This window comes from Anas platyrhynchos, chromosome Z (assembly GCF_047663525.1).
Source record: "Anas platyrhynchos isolate ZD024472 breed Pekin duck chromosome Z, IASCAAS_PekinDuck_T2T, whole genome shotgun sequence".
Taxonomy (NCBI): Eukaryota; Metazoa; Chordata; class Aves; order Anseriformes; family Anatidae; genus Anas; species Anas platyrhynchos.
In genome coordinates, this window is record NC_092621.1 from 454,358 (window position 1) to 475,865 (window position 21,508).

Genomic DNA, 21,508 nt, shown 5'->3' on the forward strand with positions numbered 1-21,508 from the left:
ATAAACACCATTGTATGCTTAATGAATGCTCAGAATACTTGGAGATAAAACATTGTCTCATCCTTGCACTTGATCTACTTTAAATCTATGAGTCTTGGTGCCTGACTTGCTGACTATTGAGCTAAACTTTTTTTTTGGTGGTGTCTATTAATAGCTTTTGGGAACACAAAAGATATGTAAACTGCATTGAAATGGTTTCTGAGCAATATACTTATAGGCAAGAGTGTTTTGTTGTTTCTGAGCAATATACTTATAGGCAAGAGTGTTTTGTTAGCCATAGCAGCTGCTTAGTAGTTGCTGTAATAAGCTGAAACCTCAAAGTGGGATGATACACATGGAACTCAAGGTAGCTCCATGTCTGCTTGAACTTCTGCTGAGAGATTGTCCTTGTCCAGGTATATTATTCCAGCAAATTAGGAATCCATTTTCTGGGTATTGTATTCTTGCACATGCCAAGTCGCATCTGATTTTGTGATTATCCCAACAAAGCTGGTGGGGGTTCCTGAGGATCTTTTTGTGGAAAAATCAGACCTGTGATTTTGCATTTCATTGATCGTGCTGATTACTTACTTGTTACAGTTTTAGACGGACTAGAAACAGTGGGAAGGAAGGCGATCCACTTTGCTTCTAGGAACATGTGTACGTGTGTAGTCTGAGATGTCTGACAATATAATAAATTACAGAAGTTTGGCGGTGAGGGATAAGCTGATGCTGGGAAGGAGTTGGAATGCTTTCTGCTCTTGTAAAGAAGAAAACCGTGCACCTCAAATGTAAGAGATGCCATGGCATGTAGGGAAGGGAAAGATGTTTGATACTTTTTTTTTTTTTGGATTTGCAAGACATTTAACAAACTTTTAGAAAACTGAGGCTGACATGAGACAAAGGGGAAAGTCTTCATATAACAAAATGTCAACCTATAGGAGAGGAAACAAAATGGGGAGTGGAAACAGTTGTCGTCAGTTCAGTCTCTGGAGTTCCTCAAAGGTACACAGGAAGCTTTCAGTAGATTCCAGGATATCATTGCAGGATGCAACAGGATTTTACTGATTCCCCGGTTTGAGGTTCTTGGGTGTTTTTAGCCCCACCAATAGAGATCAGTAACCAGGACAAACAAGCTACTCAGCGGATGACCAGGTAGGCTGACTGACTGGTCATTGGACTCTTGTCCTTTGGTGTATGGACAGATCGGCTCAAACAAAGATATTTAAACAGATGCTTATGGCACAGATAAGAGGTGGTATGGATATATGTGTGTATATACACTGGCCTTAGAAGAAGAAAAAAGGCATTTTTTTTCTTACTGACAATCCAACACGAAAACATGACGACAGTTACTTTAGCAGAATAATTTGAAGTTTCTGTGGCAGTCAAATGAGTCTTAGTTTTCTCTGTTAAATGTCACTCATGCTGATGTTGTTGCTAGATATTGTTAAGATTGAACATGCTTTGGATTTTCCAAGGTAACTCTCATTTGTGCTTGCAGTAGGCATAAAGACCTCCGAATACTGTATTTGCTTCCCTTCAAAGTGCAGCTTGATGTGAAGTACTGCTTATTCTAGCAATCCTGATAGTTTTTTTTTGTGTGTGTGTGTGTGTTTTAAAGCTCCTTATGTAGCCTCATTTCTTTTCCTGGGAGACAGATGTGTGCACTTGTACCAGAAACACTTGTGTTAAAGTTGCTGTAGATTGAACTAGCACTGGATACACAATGTAAGAAACTGTCACTTCCTCAACTGCAATGAATATATCACAAATACCTTCTGAAGTGCTTTTAATTGCTTCCATCTATTCTTTTTCTTTCCTCTGAGGTTAGATATTAGTGATAAACTTTGTTTTGGTACTGTGAACAAAGGGGCAGGAGCAGGGATGCAGTATCTTCAAACTTTCAATGTGGGCTAAAAGAAGCTCAGGAGTGGTTGTGGCACTGTTTCTTCATCCCTTCCTTGTTGTGTAGAGCCAAGTGAGAGCTGTGGAAGTGTAAGATAATGTTAAGAAAACACGTTTTTTGGAATGAAATTGGAGGGAATGTTCCTATCAGTATTGCTCAGAGCAAAGTCTGGCTCTGTGCTTACAACTGCAGGGGATGGAAAGTCATGTTTTTATCACCAGAAGTCAGAAAATACTAAGCTAGATTTGCTGATGCTGTTGGAAGACTGTTTTTGCCACATAACAGATTTTCTCTGTCTGGGGTTCTTTACGCCAGTTCTGGTTGTTCTTTATGCCAGTACACTGCCAAACTGCAGCTAGCAGCAGCTACTGTACAGCACCTCTGCACCTCTTGTAGTGCACGTGCTGCTGCTGCATAGAGACTGAAAATGCAAGAGAGCACTTGTCAAATCCAGGTCTGAGGAACGGTTTGATTTGTGTTGGGCTGCTTCCCTGTAATGGAGCAGTACCTGCCTCTTTCTTGGACTAATCCTCACCGAATACTGAGTGACTGGCAAACACTTCTCATTGCTCGTTAGGGATGGTACAGTTGTTAACAGATAAAAGGCAGAAAGGAGCAAAAGGAAGATGTTTCCCAACTCACAGTCAAATAGTCAAGTCTGTTATAAAAGAAGAAAAAAACCCATGATTTGGACTGTGTGCTTTTTTTTTTTAAACATGGAGGCACAGTTGAGAAATACAGTCTGAGATGTGTATGTTGTAACGAGTCATTGAGATAACAAAATGTTACCGTGATTTCTATTTAAATCATTATTAAATAATCACAGGGAACTATCTGCATGTTTGAGTAGGAATCAGAGCTGTTTAAAACTTGGTAATATTCTTAACAGCTGTTTTTCATGGAAATAAAGCACTGGGACATAAGAAGTGACTGAGATGGTAGAAGACAGAAAAGGTTGTTAGTGGTCAGGTAACACTCAGTTCTATGCTCCAGATGGACTGCAGAGGAAAGAGATCACTAGGTTAGCACCAACTATTAGTCCCTAGTTGCTTCAGAATGTTTTTTTAAATTTTTCTTTGTGTAAAGAAACCCTTAAACCTAAGGGTGCGTTCTGCATTAGCATACCGAAATAGTGAGAAGTACAGCAGAGAGGCACCTGTCCACTGCATGCAACTAATATTTGCCAGGTATTGATCTAGTGTCCAGCACTGTTATTCTTTAACTTTAGCCCAAGGTTCAAAGTTTTGCCTTTTGTTTAAAAACTGATTTCAAAGGGAGGTCATGTACTCTAGCTAATCCAGACGTGATAGATATCTGTGGAATAGAAATAGTTTACTGCAATCTGGAGGAAAGCTCGGAAGCCTGTACAGAACCCCCTATGGCACTGAGACATGTATGTTTCCACCCATGCTGCAGCACATAGCCTGAAAAAGTGACAAAATGGGGCAAGTAATTAGTGCAAATTTGCAGAACAAGCAGAAGCCCCAGGTTTTTCCCACTGTTTATGCACACACACAGCAAAAGTGAAATTGTGGTTATAACTTCTGCAGTTGTATCTGTACTAGCTTCGTCTGGTAAGATTAGGTAGTACAATATTGCTGGAAACCAGAGTACAACTGTTATGGTCGTACCTGGTCTATGTGCAATGTTACTGTGTCTTTGCTGACACTGGGTTGCTTGCACTAGCTTGAGGCAGTGGTGATTGCCCACATGCCTGTATAAATGGGCATTACAGCTGAATTTCTCGTAACTCTGAGTGCATTCAGCACTCCATGAGGTCAAGCTTACTGTATTCAGGTTCAAAGGAGATTTTCAAATTTATCAGGTTCAAGCTGGACAAAAATTAAATTTAAAATTGCATGGTTAACCTGATTGTTCTCTGTTAGTATACATCCTTGCCCATTTGATAGCCACAGTCTTGTTTTGGGGATCTAACTCAGAAACCAGTTTTGGTTTCCACAAAGCCAGTGGCAGTGCAGATGCTCCTCTGCATGCTGGTCAAGGGCAACTGGGTTGCAGAGCAGCCATCGAGAGAGCCTTCTCCCGCACTGTGCTTAGGAAAATGAGGTACGTTTGTCACTTACAGTCACTGTGTGTTACCCAGTAACTTCTTTGCAAGGTCCTCAGCTTACTGTTTGGTTGTAAAGTAGTCTATCTAGGCACAACATTGAATGTCCTGCAGATCAAACACAGGTCTGTCTCCTGTTCAGGTCTTGTAGCTCATGGAGCGAGAATACTGCGTACCCCAATGGATCTGGACTTAGCTAGTGGAAAATCCAGCTGCTAGAAAGGTGGCTGTCATCTTCCTCTTTGCTTTCATAGTGCAACTTGCTGGAAATCGTAGATGTTTGAACCAGCTTCCAAATTATTTAGCAAAGCATTGTGCAAGTGATCAGAATACTTAGAAATTTGAAAATATATTGAATAACTAGAGGCACAGAATTTTAACGTGGTCGCATTGTTATACACTACTGCTAGATAATTGTCAAAGAGGAAAATGCTCTGAAACTTAATGTAAAAAGCATTGATAGTGTATTTGTAGTGTTAAGGTACAATGTACAGAGTAGAAGTGAGTAGATACAGAGCAGTATATTTTTGATGATTATATCTTAATTTTATATTCCACTGCACTTCAAACTAAAGTCTAATCAGTTAAGCTAGTGAAACCCAGAGCAAATAGCAGAAAGTAAGTTGGGTGAAAATAGCAGGTGCATTTAAGCAAGAATAAGTTTAATTTGGTCAAGGCTCTGTAATCAAAGGGGAAAATAGCCAAGAGTAATTGTCAAGAGAGTATTTATCATTGTGATCCTTGTATCAGAGAGGTTTGATACAGGGGCATTTCCTGTTGGGTTACCATAGTGAACCCTGGGTTTCTTTCTCATGATATTATTATGTATGAATATAAATGATAGTGGGTTTATGTAGAGACAATCCTGGAATGAAAGAAAAGCATCAAATTCAGCTCAATTTAAAACACTCAAGATTGCTGAAACAGTAAAGAGGCTAGCTTTGAGAAGAGAGCACAGGACAGATTTTTAAAAAGAAATTTCTGCCTTTTGTGACTGCCAGAATGTTTTGAATGCCCAAATACTCATTAAATACAACTCTTAACTGCAAGTCTTAGACAGCAACTGTAACTTCCACGTTGAGAATTGCTCCGTTATGTTATCCCTACCTAATTAATGTTTCCATAGCCATAATGTATTTCTGGGCCTTAACACAGGGTCTGTCCCTCCAGCCATTCTGCAGAGCAGATGAAGTGGCCAAGCATAGTAAGATGGAGTTAATGCCATTGTGGCAGTGGGTGCCTGGTGCTGTCATCTGGCACTCGTATGCCCTGTTTTAACTCTAGCTTCCCCGGAAGCTGAGGTGTGCTGTTTAATTCCACACGTACAGTTGTTTCTATCAGACGGCCTACGTTTGCACCAGTAGACAGCTCTAAATGTTACCAGAAGTTCTGTGCCAGCCTGCGGAGGTGATGGATTTTGCTCAGATTGTCACCAGTGACGTAAATATGACCATGCTTCTTGTTGCTTCTCTTCCCTCGGCTGGATCCAGAACTAGGGCTGGCTTCCACTCGAGGGAACCAGCTCCAGAGGCTGTTTGCATCCATGTTTTCTTGCCATAAATGTTTTCTAAACCACAAAAAAAGAGCCATTTCTGCTGTGGTAGGTCCTTGAGCTGTATGTTACTCATGTTTTGAAAGTAAATTAGCTGGAAGCACTGCTGTTTGTCCTGCGTTTCTATTGTTTGGGCAGGCTGTTAAACAAGTCTAACTTGATCTGGTAGGATTGTTTTTATTATGACAGAAAGTGTTGTTGGTTTGTATTTGTTAAAGGAATTAAGTTTGCTAGTTTAGGAAGTTGCTGTTAGGATAGGAAGTGTCAGGGTAGCAAAGCAGCAGGTGTCAGGGCTAGGTATGAGCGTGTCCTCGCTGCTGATACAGCGACTGCAGCGTCTCCTAGGGGTGGCTGTGGCGCATTGGTCGTACGTGGGCACGGCTTTCAGGTGCTAATGCAGTAACATGCTGTTGTGCTTTGCTTGTTTTTAAAGAATAGTAAAACCTTGCTAGAAGTATGGAAATGCCATAGACTAAGGATTTGCACAGACATCGTCAGCCACTGAGAAAGCTCCACCACAGAATGGTCTGGGGGGAACAGCTGGGGTCTCAAAAGAGCAGGGCAGAGGGGGAGAATCCCCTCCCTTGTCCTGCTGGCCGTGCTGCTTCGGATGCAGCCCAGGATATGGTTGGCTTTCTGGGCTGCAAGCACACGTTGCTGGCTCATGCTGAGTTTTTCATCAACCAACACCCCCAGGTCCTTCTCATCGGAAGGCTTCCACAGATGAATTTTCATTTCCAATTAGAAACAAATGGAGTCTTGTTGTCTCGTTTTTTTAAACCTCCTGGATGTAACTGTGCCAAAACATTAACACAAGTAGGTATCGCTGGAAAAGACGTGTATGTTGTGGTGGTCTTTGTTGGGTTATTTTTAAATCTTTGTTGTAAAGAGCCCCGGTTAGTCCTGTGTTTCAGCATTACGTGTAGGTCTTCAGTGCTAAGGTGTGTGCTCCTGCTACAGCTGAGTTGGGAGGATGCGCTGTTAGTCGATGGCATGCACTTTGAAACATGCCACCTGGCTGCTCTAGCCCAGGAAGAAGTGGAGGCTGGAACAAAGGGGAGGAGATGGGGAAATCTTTGAGAAACCACTGCCCAAGGGAGGAGAAGACAGACGGGCACAAGCAGTGTTTATACAAAGTGAATTAGTTGCTGCTCTAGGATCAGGAACATGTTGTGCACAGTCCAAGTTATGAAACCAGAGAATTAGTGTAAAGCAATTTGCACTCTCAGCATGAAGGAGTCAGTAATCAATGCCATCAGCCTGTAAGCAGAAGCTTGTCTGTTTTGGCTTTGGCTTTCTGAACTGCATTGTTGGCACAGCTCAGAGATTACTGCATTAATTATTAAAGCGGACTAAGTCATGCTACGATTGTGAGTTGAGATGGTGTATCCAATACCACACATGTGCATATGCAAGGAATAGCTCAGCTACAAAACTTAATAGGCTGAATCATCTAGGGGTTTGGTGTCTTTTCAGTAGTCATATGGTGACACTGGTGAGCTCTGAGTAACTTGATTCGTTACAGGCATTGCCATCTGTTGGCAAGATGACCACGATTTCTGATGACATGGTGTTTCTGGGTCATATTGAGATTTACTTGTTTGCCTAGTCACCTTGCTTGCCCTCATTCCTCTCCCAGTTCCTGGACACTTGCTGAAGCCGATGGGGTGGTTGTAGTGGTGGTGGTTTGTTGTTTAGCAAATGGCATCCAAGGGTAGCTGCATGAAAATGCTCATGACGCTTGAGGTGTATTAGGCACATCACATCTGTATCTCTTGTAGGCTGTTCTTAATGCATAGAAATCCGTGAGTGTTAATTTATGTTCTGGTTCTGTATTTAAGACTAATAGACACCTTAGTGCAGCCACATCTCTCTAGAGTTCTGATAGCAGAAAGACAAGCAAGCTGAGGAGGAAAATTCTGTATACCTAAGGTGAACTGTTAAGTCAAACCATGCCTTGGTTACAAACAAGACGGTCACCCTGAGTAGCAAAAAAGGCAACGTGGGTTCCATCGCTGTTGGCGAGGGCACTAAAATGTGAAGACTTGCATTGTAAAACTCAGCTTCTGTCAGTCTGTGAGGTTGTTCGTCTGTACTGTGTTTTCTGTAACACAGATATTATAGTGGGGTGCAGAAAGTTCTGTTGTAAGCATATGAATATGCAGCAGAAATAATAGCATCTGTGTTTTTATTTTGTATGTGGCTTAAACAGGAAAAGCTTGCAGGCATGCTGCTTGCCTGGTCTCTGCAGAATTAGATAATTTGAGAACAGACTTCTTGGTTGTGGTGTTTCGATGGAGGGTTTCTGTTCCTGTAACATAAATGGTGACGCAACAGAGGGGATACCAATAAAAAGTTGGGAAAGATGCCAGTTTTGTATTTAGTCTTTAAAGAACACTACATAATCACTGGCTTGTACTAGTTGTTCAAATCCTTATAGATAGAGAAATTCCCTTGGATGGCGCCTTCTGAAGGTGGTTGTGTGCCAGTGACTGACCACTAGCCACTGTAAACGTTTCTCAGTCTCACCTTACACACCTGAAAACCCTATATGCATCTGTTTCGTGGGAACATTGAGGATCACAGAAAAATTTGGGAACCACTTTTACAGAAGCTGAAATAAATGGATGGTGCTTTTAACCATTCAGGAATTAAATCGGGTACAGATGTGACTACAGATAGGCTCCCTGAACCATCTCCCAGGGTGAGAATGTCTTCCAGCAGGCAATTTTTTAAAATAAAACAAAGCTTCAATTAGACAAAAATATATTTGAAGTATAAAATGTTGTAACTTCCATAGTTCTTTATTAAATATTTAATTAAGTTGCATCATTTCATTACAACAACTTCATTTTGTCACATTGAGCTTCTGCTGTCAGGAAAAACAAACTACAATTTCATTCATTTCTTTTCAGAAAATAAATGGAAAAAATGTTTTTCTTTTTTTTTTTGTCCTTAAACAAAACCTTTCTCCACAGTGTATCAAATCCAACCACAGTTTAAAGCTGTATTAATTATGAAAATTAGCATTATTTATAAGTAGCATTTTAAAATCAATTTTATGTAGTCTGGTGTTATTTTGAATAGCCTTCTAGTGTGAGGCAATTCTTACAAAAATATTAAACAGTGTGAATTTAATCTGGAATGTTTGACGCTTTCTGCATGTTTGGAGATATAAATTATCTCAGTTTTAAGTCTGAATTTTAGGTTCACAGATGTGGAACATAGCAACATCATTTTCTGGAGTTTTGCATTTGGGTTTTGAGAATCATAACCCGTTAACTTCTATGTGGTTGCGCTACCGCTGTAGCGGAGAGGGTGCTCACGAGCTGCTTTCAATTCAACCGAACAGATTAAAGTACAAAAACGCAACGCATATGTACTGTTGTATGTGGCTACATACTGTGCATATTTTTACATACATATATACAAAATTGTTAAGAAAAAAAGAGCAAAGTAGGTGAAAATTGTACGGAAAAGGGGGGAACCAAGAACATGTAAGAGGCAGCTCATGTGGACGAACAGAACGTGTGAGGTGTGTACATAAACAGACGTATGAGTAACTACAGCTTGCATTGATGACAGTGTTATGTATCTAAGGAGGTTCTATGTGCAGTAGGACAGACCTGCTAGGTATGTAACATTAATATGGTTAGATTCCAGTTCTGTAAGTTTCCTGTGCATTGTAACTATGCATTACTTCTTAGTGCAACATCATAAGAGATGCCTGAAGACTGCAGGCTTTTCTTTGTTGTAGTTTTAGATACAAAAGGAAAAGCTTTTTTATACAAAAGAAGGAAATTAATGTTCATTTAAGAAAGATGTCCAATGTGGTAGTCTACCTCTTTTCTACTACACATATTGATGATTAGCCCTTGCCCTCAGATAGGTATGATGACTTCTTTTAACTCTGACAAACGCGGTCCAACTATCCAGCTTTCCCTCGCTAGCTTTCCCGATTCCTGGCCCACTGGTGGCACGTGCAGTGCTCCAGCCAAGCACCTAGAGGGGCTGGGCACACGCAGTGAGTGCTGCCCTTCTGGGGCTGCAGTGCAGGGCTAGTGCTTTTGGCAGCGTTTATCTGCACGTGTGCTCCTTGCACTCAGAAACCAGCGAGGGGTCTGAGTGAGAGAGATGGAAATGAGATGATAAAAGCTCCCACTCCAAGTTTTATCTATCTTAGGACTGAAAAACAGAAAGCAACTTCCAGCACTGAGGTCTGGAAGCTGGAGTTACTGTGATAGTACAGTGTATGTTAAGTACAGTCTTTCAAGGCTCAAAACTATAAGCCTTGATGAGAAGAGGAGGTGACAGCTACAGACCCTATACTCTAGATAGTGACCAAATTGACTTTGGGCTAAACTGAATACTGTGTTAAGAAAGGCACAAAACTATGGTAGTTGCTTTGTGTTTTAGATGTGTTTTACTTCAAATTGTAACCAACCGACATTTCGCTACCTTTTTTCCTAGAAAGATTCCTTCAAATGCTACTTCAGGAGCTCCAGAAGGATTGCTAGGTGGCTAGAGTGTCAGAAGATAAAAGCTCAAATCCTGCTCAGGACCTCAGAAGGAGTGGTAAGTCCTTATGTTAAAGGGTTGGGGGCAATTTCTTCTGCAGCTGCTGCCTTGTACAGCTCATGCCAGTTACTTAGCCTCATGTAGTCTGTTGCAAAACTAGAGATAATTTCCTGGGTTTTGTCCTAGTATAGAAGATCTTAGCTTTTTGACTGATGTGAAGGGCATATCTGCCATTTGGGTTAGCCATCAAGATAGCCATTGATAACCAAATCTGAGTTGTGTGGCTATAGTACGTTTCAGTAGGGGTTATATCTCTTAACTTCCCTGATACATGAAAACCAGGCGAAGTCAAGAGTGGCATTCTTATAACCTGTCAATAACAGCAGTTGCTGTAGCTAACAGGGAGGCTTCTGCTGTCCAACACAAAAGCTTTATGCAGCAAGGGACTGGGCTGAGCAATTCCCTTCAGATTTTCTAACAAGTAGTTATGCTCATTAGTGAATGCCAAATCTGGATTACTCGGGCATCCCAACAAGAAAAGGACAGGGTTGTTACTGCAGTGACAGAAGCTGCATTATATAAAGCTGCTTCTGTACAGGCAAAACGTGGTGGTGTGTGGTAATAGCACAGCTAACTTGTACACCCAAAAGTAATGAGCTGGCTTACTGTTAAGTTCACCTGGACTAGGTAACTATTGTTTGGAAGGACTTTTAAGTATTAGAAAACCTCTCGTAGAAGATGACCTCCAACCATACAAAATCCTCCAGGTAAACACAGAAAGAAAAATGATTTTGGAGTGTGACATTTCCCTTAAGGGCATCTGTGTTATAACTAGTAGTGCTTAGCATATAGAAGATCACTTTACCCCATTCTCTCAGTCTTCCCCACAGTAAATGATCAGTATAGTGTTTCTCTGTCTACTCAGATGCAGTACGTTTCTGTCTCATTCAAGGTTTTCTGCTCATTAAAATGTAACAAGTCAGAAAGGAATGTCAGAAAACATTTAATACAAAATTAATCTTGTGTTCAATAATAATAAAAAATCACGCATCTATTAGCTTTTCAAAATTTTTGCTAGTATGTACAGATTTGCTGAATGTTAATTACTGTTGTCTTCTTTCCAGTAGCCTTTTTAGCCAAAGCGTTAACATGCTGAAGTTTCTGGACTGTGGCTACTTATTGTCAGCGCTGGACTGTACTTGCCAGTGGGAGCTGTGAAGCAGGTAAGGCCACCACTGTTGGCAACAAGGTGAAGATTTGTTTTTTACATTGTGGTATCTTGTCTCATAAAGCATTAGATGGGCTCTTGGGGAAAAATCCTATGAGTAGTAAGTATGTGGACTAAACTTAGAAAACTGAAGATCATCAAATTGATGAAGCCATCCCTTCGAACCTACTGTAGTAATACTGTAACCATTTAACTACAGTGGATCAAATACAAATCTTTCACTTTTAATCCATCACACAAGAGATGCAACTCAGACATTATAGTTTAAGCATGCAACATGTCATAGGTAACAAAACTGATTAGATAGATAGTGTATATTAAATAAATCTTTGTGATTAAGTAAAAAATAAATCACAAAAACAATTGCTGAGGAACATGTCTGCAGGCTCAGCTCTATATCTGTTTTTTTCTTTTATACATCAGCAGCAGCCAGATTCACAATTGATAGATATTGCACCAGAAAGACATGTGCAGTGAGAAGGAATATAATCACATTAATGTTTATGATAAAAAACAGATATGACTTCCATGTGTTACATAAAGTGCCTTTAGAGTTGGTGCAGTTAGAAACAAACAAAAAAAATTGTTATTTAGATATCATTAGCAAATGCTTACAAACAGGAGACAAAACAGATCTGTTTTCCGTAGTGCCAAATCACATAGTGCCAGGTTTCTTTCAAAATGCCTCCATTGCAAACAGTAAAGAGGAAAAAATAATAAAAGAATCACTATACAAAGATAATGACAGGGTTAAGCATATTTTCCTAAAATGATTAATGCCAACCCTACCCCAAAATGTTTTATAGTACATGTAAATATTATCAAGGAATAATGAGGCAATTTTTTCATTGAACATGAGATTTGGCATGCTATGTTATGATTCTCTCTTGACTCATAACTATTCTATTATTTATACAAAAATGCAACATTGAATCCATACATTTTCTGGATACGGAAAAATATTTATATGCTCAATGAAAACAGTTATTCTTGATGTAGCCAATATAGAGAAAATTCCCAACATAGCTTTCTCCTATTTTCTTAATGGTTTGGGAACACAAGGCTCAACATGTGCTTTGAAAAAAGGACACTGGCATCAAGTCTTGTATGAAATTAAGAAAAATGCTCATTTTTTTCCAAGTACATGATATTTAATTGTAATGAAATATAATCTGAAAATGTCTAAATGAATTAAAAAGTAAACATGAGTTGTAATACTATACCTGTAAAATGATTAATTCCATTCATTGTCATTAGAAATTATGTAAAATATTTATTAAGGGCTTTGCCTACAGAGGCACAACATAAATAGAGTAAGTCCTGCTGAAATGTAATCAGAGTACAAGTTAACCAGTTGGTAATCTGCTGTGGAAACATCAAAAAGCCATCCACAGGTTATAGTTCAAAATTCTGGATTTAGGCAACTGCACTGTCGAAGGGTTTGCTCCATGAACCAACGTTGTGCAACTGTTCTGCCATAGTCACTCAAGAGTCCATTAGGCAAATGCAAAAGTGCAGCAGAACTTGCTTGAATGGGGGGAAAAAAGTGTTTGTTTTAATCCACTCCTTCAAATCCTTGAGCATTTTCAACTGCCATAAGTAGCTTCTCTCGCAAATCTTCAAAAGATTCATAAAGAGGTAAGTCAAGGCGATTAAAGCTGAAATTCAGAAGGAAAAAAAAATCCATTGAAAAACATACGAGATTTTTGAAGAAATAGAAAAGGCCACATAACTTGGGGGCCTTAATAATGGACCATATGTTTTTGACCAAACACACACAATCTCTGCAGTATCCTCTGCAAATATAACTGATGCTTGGTGTTCCCTGATTATAGCATCTGAAGACAATTGTGCCTGTACTGTGGTGAGTTTTCAGAAATAACTACATTTCTTCTTTCCAGAACTGAAAATGGGAAGTTGTTAATGCCCTCCCTATCTTCCCCCATAAAAAAAGATTAAAAAATGATAATTGTTAGATTGAAAATATTTCAGCTTTTGTCAACCTGTCAAAAGTCTGTTTTCCTAGGGATTAGCAAAGATGTTCTGAAAAATAATATTAAAAACTCCAAAGAAGCTCCTTAAAAAGTCATGTACAATTTAACAGGTAATTGAGATGAGAGTTGATTTTTTGGAATGTATTTTTTCTTAATAATATTTTTTATTCTATAACTCTCTCTTAACTGAAAGAGTGCCATGTTCTAAACACTAGCTTTTCTATGCAGCACAAGTAAATTTACCTTAGAAAGCCTATGGGGAAAAGCTAGCTCTTCTAACATGCATTTTAGTGCAAAAGCAGTTATCAGAAGAAATGTCAGAGTAAATTAAAATACCATTTAAAAATTGTTATCAAAAAGGCTAAGCTGTAATGAGTTTCTTGTGGATTCCTTTACCTACATTTATTGCAGAACACCTACAACTACTTTATTAACAGAGGCTTTTATCTTTTATGTGTGCACGTGAAGGCTAAACCAAGCATTCTTCAGAGACTGTCAGAAGCAATGGCAAGCTACTGAAGTTGAACCTTGCTACTTCCTGGAACACATTCTGCAACTGTGTCAGCAGATAAGTACTAACTTTTCTTTGCCTTTTAATAAATACATGCACACACACACGGTATTGTCCCAAGCTAAAATGTATTTGAAATAGGCACAGACATCACTCTCTCCCCTTTCCTGGCCCTATAACAATACAGAAAAGCAATAATTTTATGCTTTTATGACTTACCATGTGTGAGCTCTGGGCAGTTTATCAGGAGTTCCCCATTGCTCTATTGTAAACAGCTGAGGACCATTTGAACCTGGATGAAAATGAAAAATAGGAAATTTTAAATTACTGGACATTACAGAAACTACCTAAATGCTATTTTAAAAATTATATGTTTGCACAAATTAAGTTTTCCTTAAGGCTAAGTTTTCAACTGGTATAGAATACCTGGTACAAATTCCCTCAATCAAAATTACATTAAAGTAAATAGGAATGCAGATACTTATTTGCAAATAAATAGTTAGCTTAAGTTTACCTTGCTACCTTTGCATAGAGTATGTATAATGCCAATGAAATAAGCTCAAATATTAACACTGGAAAAAAATAGCATTCTTGGATAAACTTGCAGTCTCCTCTTCTTCATGTGCTGTGAATATTATTGTTGTTGATAGCTGAACTCTTCTTTGGGGAGTTGATTCATTCCTTAGCAAGGAGAATGTCTACACAACACCCACTGTGCACAAAAACTTTTACTTCTCAAGGTGCCCCCCAAGTACTCCAGGGCTGGTGGAATCTAGAAGAAATCTTATGTGGGAGTAAAGGTTGACTATACCTATATTTCATTAATGCCCAGGCTTTCCTGTGGAAGTTCAGAAGCGGTCTGTATAGTCATTCTAAAGGTGAGCATAATGGGTGGGCAGCTGAAAGGAAGCTTACCATAAAGTTCAGCAAATCCATTCATAGGCACGCGTGACGTCCCAGTAACAAACTGCAGTAATCGAATCCGTTTTTCAGCATCCATCAGTAAAACAGCCTATTGAGAAAGAAAGAGTCACTTTCACAGCTGTACATGTTGCTGTTAAGCAAAAACCAACCCAAACCTGAGTACATTATCTATTTGTATTAGACTGTAATAAACAGACATGTAACTTTGAACGGGGGCATAGAGGTAGCAGGCCATTTCTCTGGTTAAACCAGAGGCATCCTTTTCCAACTGTCCTCAGGCCACAACAAAGAGACGATACCCTGGCAGCAGCTGGAAGCTACAACTGCTGTTCACCTTTGAGGTGACTTGCTTTTTCATACCATCTATGACCTGTACCTGCCTGGTGGCATGTGATAATTTATAAATATACCTAGCAGGGAGAATAGAGAAACAGAGATGGCAGAAAAACCTTAAACATCAGGCAGAGGAATGCAGTTTCAAAGAAGAATCAGTGTTGCACTACGACAGGATCTCTTAGGACCATAACACTGTTTGGGTTAGTGAAACATCACTATATCATAATGATTGTTGGTACAATTACATAGTCTTACATCATCATGACAATGATTTTAAAAAGGCAGAAACAAACAAACTGCAACACAGTAAGGTAGCTTTGACTTTTAGGAATAGCCACAGAAGTGAAATGTGATAAGAGTATTACCTTCCAGAACCACTGGATAACAGGATGATTTGGGCAGTAACCGTTTTTGTAGATTGTGTGTTGCCTCCAGTCATTAACATCAACATCGCCAAGGCCACACATCAGTAACTGTATACAGAAGTAATCATTAGGGTGTTAACTGAAGATGGTATTAGTATTATCCTGTGCACTTTAACAGAAAAACAAGATTAAGCTCTCCCTCTGTTATTTGACCTCTTAAACAGCTAAGTGGTGCAAATATAAATGCAGACACAAAGGAGAGCTGAGCTCCTCTTCAAGAGAGTTCTCAAAGAATATCTCACTTTCCTGAAGAAACACTGTACAATATGAAGCACATGTGCTTCACCTGACAGCATCTTTTATAGTATTTTGCTCAAAATATGACGGGTATAAGCATAACAACATTAACTCAGTAAGTTACTTGCATGCTTTACATATCAACATACTCAACCACCTCATTGAGTAAATAATATTTTTGTACTTTTACTTTATCAATAGGTTTATTATTTTTTTAGGGAAAAAGTTCTCATTTCTCACTATAAGTAAAGCATCTTTGTCTCCTAATTCACTGAAGATCTAGTGACTTCAGGATATAACATATCTTTTGCAATGAGATTGATCTGGTTTATTGTCTCTGGACATCAGTTACACAAACTCACCTCTAGTTCATTTTCATCAAAAATTTTAATCAGGTCAATAGGAAGAAGTTCTGTGAATCCCTAAGAGAAAGCAAAATAAGGGTGATATTAGCACAATATGTAACACTAAGTTTTTTATCTACGGGTCTTGGCTTCAGGGAAAGCCACTAGTTAATTAAATGACAGACAACAAAGAAGGATTTTGAAAATGAAATACATGGTTCCTGAGTATTAATGAATCTCTAATTTAAAAATTAATCACTAGATTATTTCAAACTCAAGTAATTTAAACTTGAAAGAGAATAATCTTATAAAAGGAGAACTGTGAAACCATTATATGTAAGCATTCCAGAACTTGTGCAGTCATGCAAAGCTTCTCACTCCCTTAATGAGATACAGATATATGAGAAGTCTACATAAAAATATATATGTATTATGTGGGTAGAACGGAAAAAAAGTACTTTACCTCCAAAAAAGCATTCATTTGTTTTTGAACTCTGTTGACAAACCTCCACTGGATGACCAGACTATAGTAGTTAAATAAAAACATGAACACATTCATTAGAAGACTTTAGACTTAATTAGCAACCTTAACAGTTTCCGTTTCTCTTCAAGCATCTCCCAACAACACTTTGATGCTAAGGAAACTAAATTAGACAGACATCCTATTTGCATTCTTTTCTCCAGAATTAGTTTGCTGTTCAGATCTGCCTTTACTCTTGTTTTGTATTCTGTGACAGCAGTTCATCAGGAAAAACAAAATTCCAGGGTAGAAACTCACTCCCATTAGGAGCTCTGCGAAGCTGACATAGTTAACCCTAGGCACTTCGGTGTAGTCAATGCACAGAAGCAGGCCAAATTCATACACCTGCTTTAACATGATAATTACTATATCCAAGAAGTGCCATTTTTTTCACAATTTCATCAATTGTGAAGGGTGAAGTTTCAGCTTAGAGTAATTGGTGAGTAATTTAGATGTAGATGTCTGCAATAATAATAATAATTCAGAGAAATGCCATCTCTTCTTGAATATTCCTCATGCCTACACATCATCAAGAAGATACTGTTTCCTGTTACATCATAGACTACCTTGATTAGTTAAATCATACAACAATAAAGGTTAAAATCTAAACTTTCTAAGGATCAAGTATAAACAAACTATGTTAACAAAAGGATTTTCTTTTAGAAGGGATGTCTGATGATTTATTGCACTACAATAATTACAGTAGGGTGAATTTCAAACCAGTACTACTGTGTATTGTTACACTCCAGATAAATTCCATAAATATATACTTACTCAATGTATTCCCTTTTGTTTTCATTTGTTACCATGATTTCTGACCCATTTGGCTTCAGGTCAACTTGATACGTCTATATTTTAAAGAAGAACAAAAAAACACAACAACAAAAGATGACATTATTTCAGGACACGTTTCTCATGAAACCCACTGCCCTTGAGCAGCATTTTACAAGTAGTACTAGAAAACTATTATACTGTAATAGCTAATGAGCCATCATAGTATTTCACATCTAAAGATGGAATCATTATGAACAAATTATTCTATGATCACTCTTAAGAATGAATTATTTTCAAAATTCTAGTCCTGAACAGCAGGTTCATTTGGGTAAAGAAAGCACATACTTCATTTTCATAAGGATAGAAAAATGTCTTCTAACTCTTCAAAATGTTTGAAAAAAAATACCATTTAAAATCCAGAGAGAAATTCTTCTGTTAAAAGGACAAATAAGCAAAGTAGAAAAATGCGTTACAGAAATGTTTAAACGCAGATTTGTTGAGAATGGTGAGCACAACCATCATATGAGCATAAGATGGAAACAAACAGATTCATTACAGTTCACAAGAAACTACAAGACCAAATAATACATTCAATTTTTGGTGAAAGTAATTTATCAGCAGAAATTCAACAGAATTAATGCAGACTTAGGTTCCATGAAAGCCAGAAGTTGCTAACTTTTTTTACCAGTTAATGCTTACACAAAAGAGCTACCAAACCATGTGCTCAGTAGTGCAGCTATGGGGAAGGATATTTCTGAATGCAGATCCCGGTGTTTACATACATTGTAGGCACAAGATTTCATTTTTTAAAAAGAATGGGCACTTGGGAGCATTTTTCATTAAAGGAAAAGAGAGAAGGAAAGTCAAATATTCTGGCTATTGCCGGGAACTTCCCCAACAACCCCACACATACTATGAAAACATGGAAAAATGTTGTATTCAAGACAAAAGAAATCATAAATGCCATTACTTAATCTGCAACCCCTGATACATAGAAACAACATGCAGAGATATAATAAGGTAAGCTAAGAAACAAATCTATGAGCCTCAACCTGCAGCTATTTATAAAAGCAGTTTGTAAAGTTTCCCCAAAAGCATAAACACTTACGTACATTTTTTTTTTTTAAATTATGCGTCACTCGTCATGCACTTCACTGATTATCATTCTACTATTTATTTTGTCTTTTGAGAACATCTTCACCTATACCTATAGGCCCCAAACAGTCCTAAGCTGAGACAATTTTCCAATAAAGATTCTGTAACACCTTTATTACTCCTTATTTCAGTCCCGATCAGGTCCACAAGCACGTGATGCTGGCTTTTGGCAATAACCAGTAGGATGGATGTACAGACTTTTGGGTTAATCTTTACATACCTGTCCGAAGTTTTCCTCATCTATGCAAAACATGAGATCCAGCTCTGTAGGGTCATTTTCCAGGATCCACTTCAAAGAGTTGTAGTATTCACTATCCTACAGGAGATTGAAATTAAGCAAAGTTGGAATATATAAACATTAAATATGCAATTTAATTTTAAAATAAACAAATAAAAACATCTAAAATTAGAACTCCAAAGGGGTTGGAAGGATGGGAACCTTTTTATTTGTATAGCTACTATAAAGCAGCGTAAAGATGAATTACCTTATTCATTTGCATTTTTTAGATGCTATATTTTTAGGTATGTGTAACTCTCCTTAATTGACTTGTAACTTTATTATACAATACAATAGATTGACTGTACTAATTGGCTAGAGAATGTCTTCTAGATAAAGCTGTTCTTCTCAACACTATTTATGTACTGCTTCATTACATCAACAATATATTATACAATTACTGATTATATTGTTGTTATTAAAACCTCTTGAAATTTGCTGAATAAAAAATCCCCTCTAAATTCCTGAACAGGTTGTATCTTTATTATGTAGAAAACATTAAGAAGACAAGAAGGGTATCATCCTACTAACTTCAAGGAAACCTTTTACATTTAGCTATTGTATACATCTGAAGTGTACTGTATTTCAGTACTGGTGCAGTGGACATGTCTCGATTGGGCATCTACACAATCCTGTTTGCTGTGCTCCTTCATTTTAAAATGCAAAGTTAGAGATTACTAACACATACAGCAGTTATTTTTTCTCCCAGGAAGAAATGAACACAAAAGTACTTGATTGCAATTCATGTTGAAGAAGTGGAAGTAGATGAAGTGCAGAGAACAAAACCAAAGCCTACATGTATACCAGGGCATAAGTACTGCTGCATTCATTGTCTCTTTGTGGGAAAACCGTTGATCATTTGGCAACCCCTTCTTCCGCTACTGTGGACAACTTCCCACGCTACCAGGTCAGAACTATGTCCTTTCATCCACCTCATCCTGCTTCACAGTATGAAAAGAAGGGAAAAAAGAAGAAGGGAAAAACAGGGCCTCTTGCTAGTGTTGCTCACAACAGGGAGACAGCTGACTCAGTGGAAAATGCAAAAACACAACTGCGAATCATTCTGTATTGCGTCTCTTACTGGCCTATTCATGCCTCTTCTCCCTCAATCCTAACTGCTCTAAATGCACTAGTCCTGAAACTGCTGATGTGGCAGGGAAAATTTGTTTTATTAAAAAAATAAGTACATACCATTCTCAAGTTCTTAAAACCATAACCTTGTGTTTTCCACCATGCACTTTACTGGAACTATTAGTTCTTATAATGTTTCCCAGACGAAAAAAAAAAATCAGATAATTACTAATGCTGATAAGTTTCAAATGTTATCTTACCACTGATTCCATGTCTTTTAGAGTTATTGGTTTCCCCAACATCATCTTGTAAAAAGGTCTGATGAAGAAGCCTAAAACAGAGGGAAAAGTGTTACCTCTGCTATTCTGCATTTTCACCTTACATAAAGATATGACTGCTAAAGGATGAAACACCATGCTATTTCTCACTGTGTCTGTGGGAAAGAAATATCCTGCAAGGAACAGTGCTGTAACTGCTCAAGTTAACACAGCAGACCCATTTTGTATTTAGATTTGGCAAGCCCAATTTTTCAATTACAAGAATTATGCCAATGTTAGTTACATGGTAGAGACCCTGAAGATAGAGAATTGCGCTCAAGATACTCTAATCCACTTAAAATCGCCATTCTTCTCTCAAAGGAGATACTAGAAAAACAGGACCATGAGCTTCATCTGTTGTTGGGCTGCACTGTCTTTAAATAACATATAGGCAGTTTATAATGGTTGCTTGCTTGGATATTCTGGGATTCCAAAGTTGAGCAAAAAAATTATTTACTCATTCAATCAATCGTTTTATTTACTTGTTCAATCAACGAGAAATAATTTTATAGAAAAATTCATGCTGCAATTGACAAGCAACTGCTTTGGCTTCAGCTGGTTTGCATGTAAGTTGCTGATACAAACTTAGTGATTTTTCTTCAGGATAGAGATTATTTGAAAATGGAGATTCTCTAGGGTTAACAGGAGTGGACAGAGGAACAAAACTTTATATGAAACATATTTGTTGAGCAAGACACTATCATTTTACCAAAACCACCATTCAAAACACGAATGCAATTTCCAAAGCTTCCAGTTCCATTACTTTAATCTCTTAGACTTTGTTTGAAGATATACTACATTCTAAAGCATATGAATTATTGAAGTGATTCATTTCATTAAAAAAAAAATCCAGTAAGAGTAGCTTAGCAATACAGTATAGTAACTCACCATCTAATAGCTTCCCATGATATACTGCCAGACCAGCAACCCGTCCAATAAATGTAAAATATGAAAGATGATCTTCATTACAAAGACCTGAATTAGGATTAATCTGAAGTGTATAGTTGTCCCTATTTTGGGGAAAGAAAAAAGCAGATTGAAACCATCGGTGCGTTATCAGTACTATTCTCATCCTAAATCCAAAACACAGATTGTTCAGAATATTTTCTTTGAATAAACCAGGTTCAACCGCTAAGATACGAACAGTGTGCAAAGTCCAAGCTGGTAACTTCCAGTTTCCCAAGACATTTCTATTTCAAACTTTCTAGTACACTAATAGATTCCTAAAAATCCCAACTAAATCTTATTTTATATTCTGATTATCTAAATAAAATCAATGGGACTTAAAACTATAAAATGTTGTATTAACGAGCTAATGAATAACCATGAGTGGTAATGTTTAATTTTCAGATGTGTATGTATTTCCCAG

General features: G+C 37.9%; 2 protein-coding genes across 14 annotated transcripts in view; one reads left to right on the plus strand and one right to left on the minus strand.

Annotated features, from left to right (window-relative positions):
• The window catches only part of ALPK2 (alpha kinase 2), a 70,216-nt gene extending 58,987 nt beyond the window's left edge, over nt 1–11,229 (plus strand). For 4 of the 5 annotated variants that reach the window (XR_005261644.2, XM_072031366.1, XM_072031368.1 and 1 more), the window contains 2 exons: nt 9,979–10,083; nt 11,151–11,229. Coding sequence is in view for 3 of the 5 variants with exons in the window: in XM_072031366.1 (XP_071887467.1) it covers nt 9,979–10,083; nt 11,151–11,153 (108 nt within the window). In the remaining 2 variants the exon portion in view is untranslated. The remainder of the gene's footprint in view (nt 1–9,978; nt 10,084–11,150) is intronic. The other variant, XR_011805876.1, reaches the window with a different exon arrangement.
• Nucleotides 11,230–11,457: 228 nt separating this feature from the next.
• NEDD4L (NEDD4 like E3 ubiquitin protein ligase) overlaps nt 11,458–21,508 on the minus strand; it is a 140,227-nt gene continuing 130,176 nt past the window's right edge. For all 9 annotated transcript variants that reach the window (XM_027446452.3, XM_027446450.3, XM_027446449.3 and 6 more), the window contains 10 exons: nt 21,028–21,149; nt 20,083–20,153; nt 18,695–18,790; nt 17,320–17,393; nt 16,489–16,549; nt 16,044–16,103; nt 15,385–15,492; nt 14,675–14,771; nt 13,979–14,051; nt 11,458–12,912 (listed from right to left, as the gene is read on the minus strand). In XM_027446452.3, the coding sequence (XP_027302253.1) occupies nt 12,810–12,912; nt 13,979–14,051; nt 14,675–14,771; nt 15,385–15,492; nt 16,044–16,103; nt 16,489–16,549; nt 17,320–17,393; nt 18,695–18,790; nt 20,083–20,153; nt 21,028–21,149 (865 nt within the window). In that variant the 3' untranslated portion in view covers nt 11,458–12,809. The remainder of the gene's footprint in view (nt 12,913–13,978; nt 14,052–14,674; nt 14,772–15,384; nt 15,493–16,043; nt 16,104–16,488; nt 16,550–17,319; nt 17,394–18,694; nt 18,791–20,082; nt 20,154–21,027; nt 21,150–21,508) is intronic.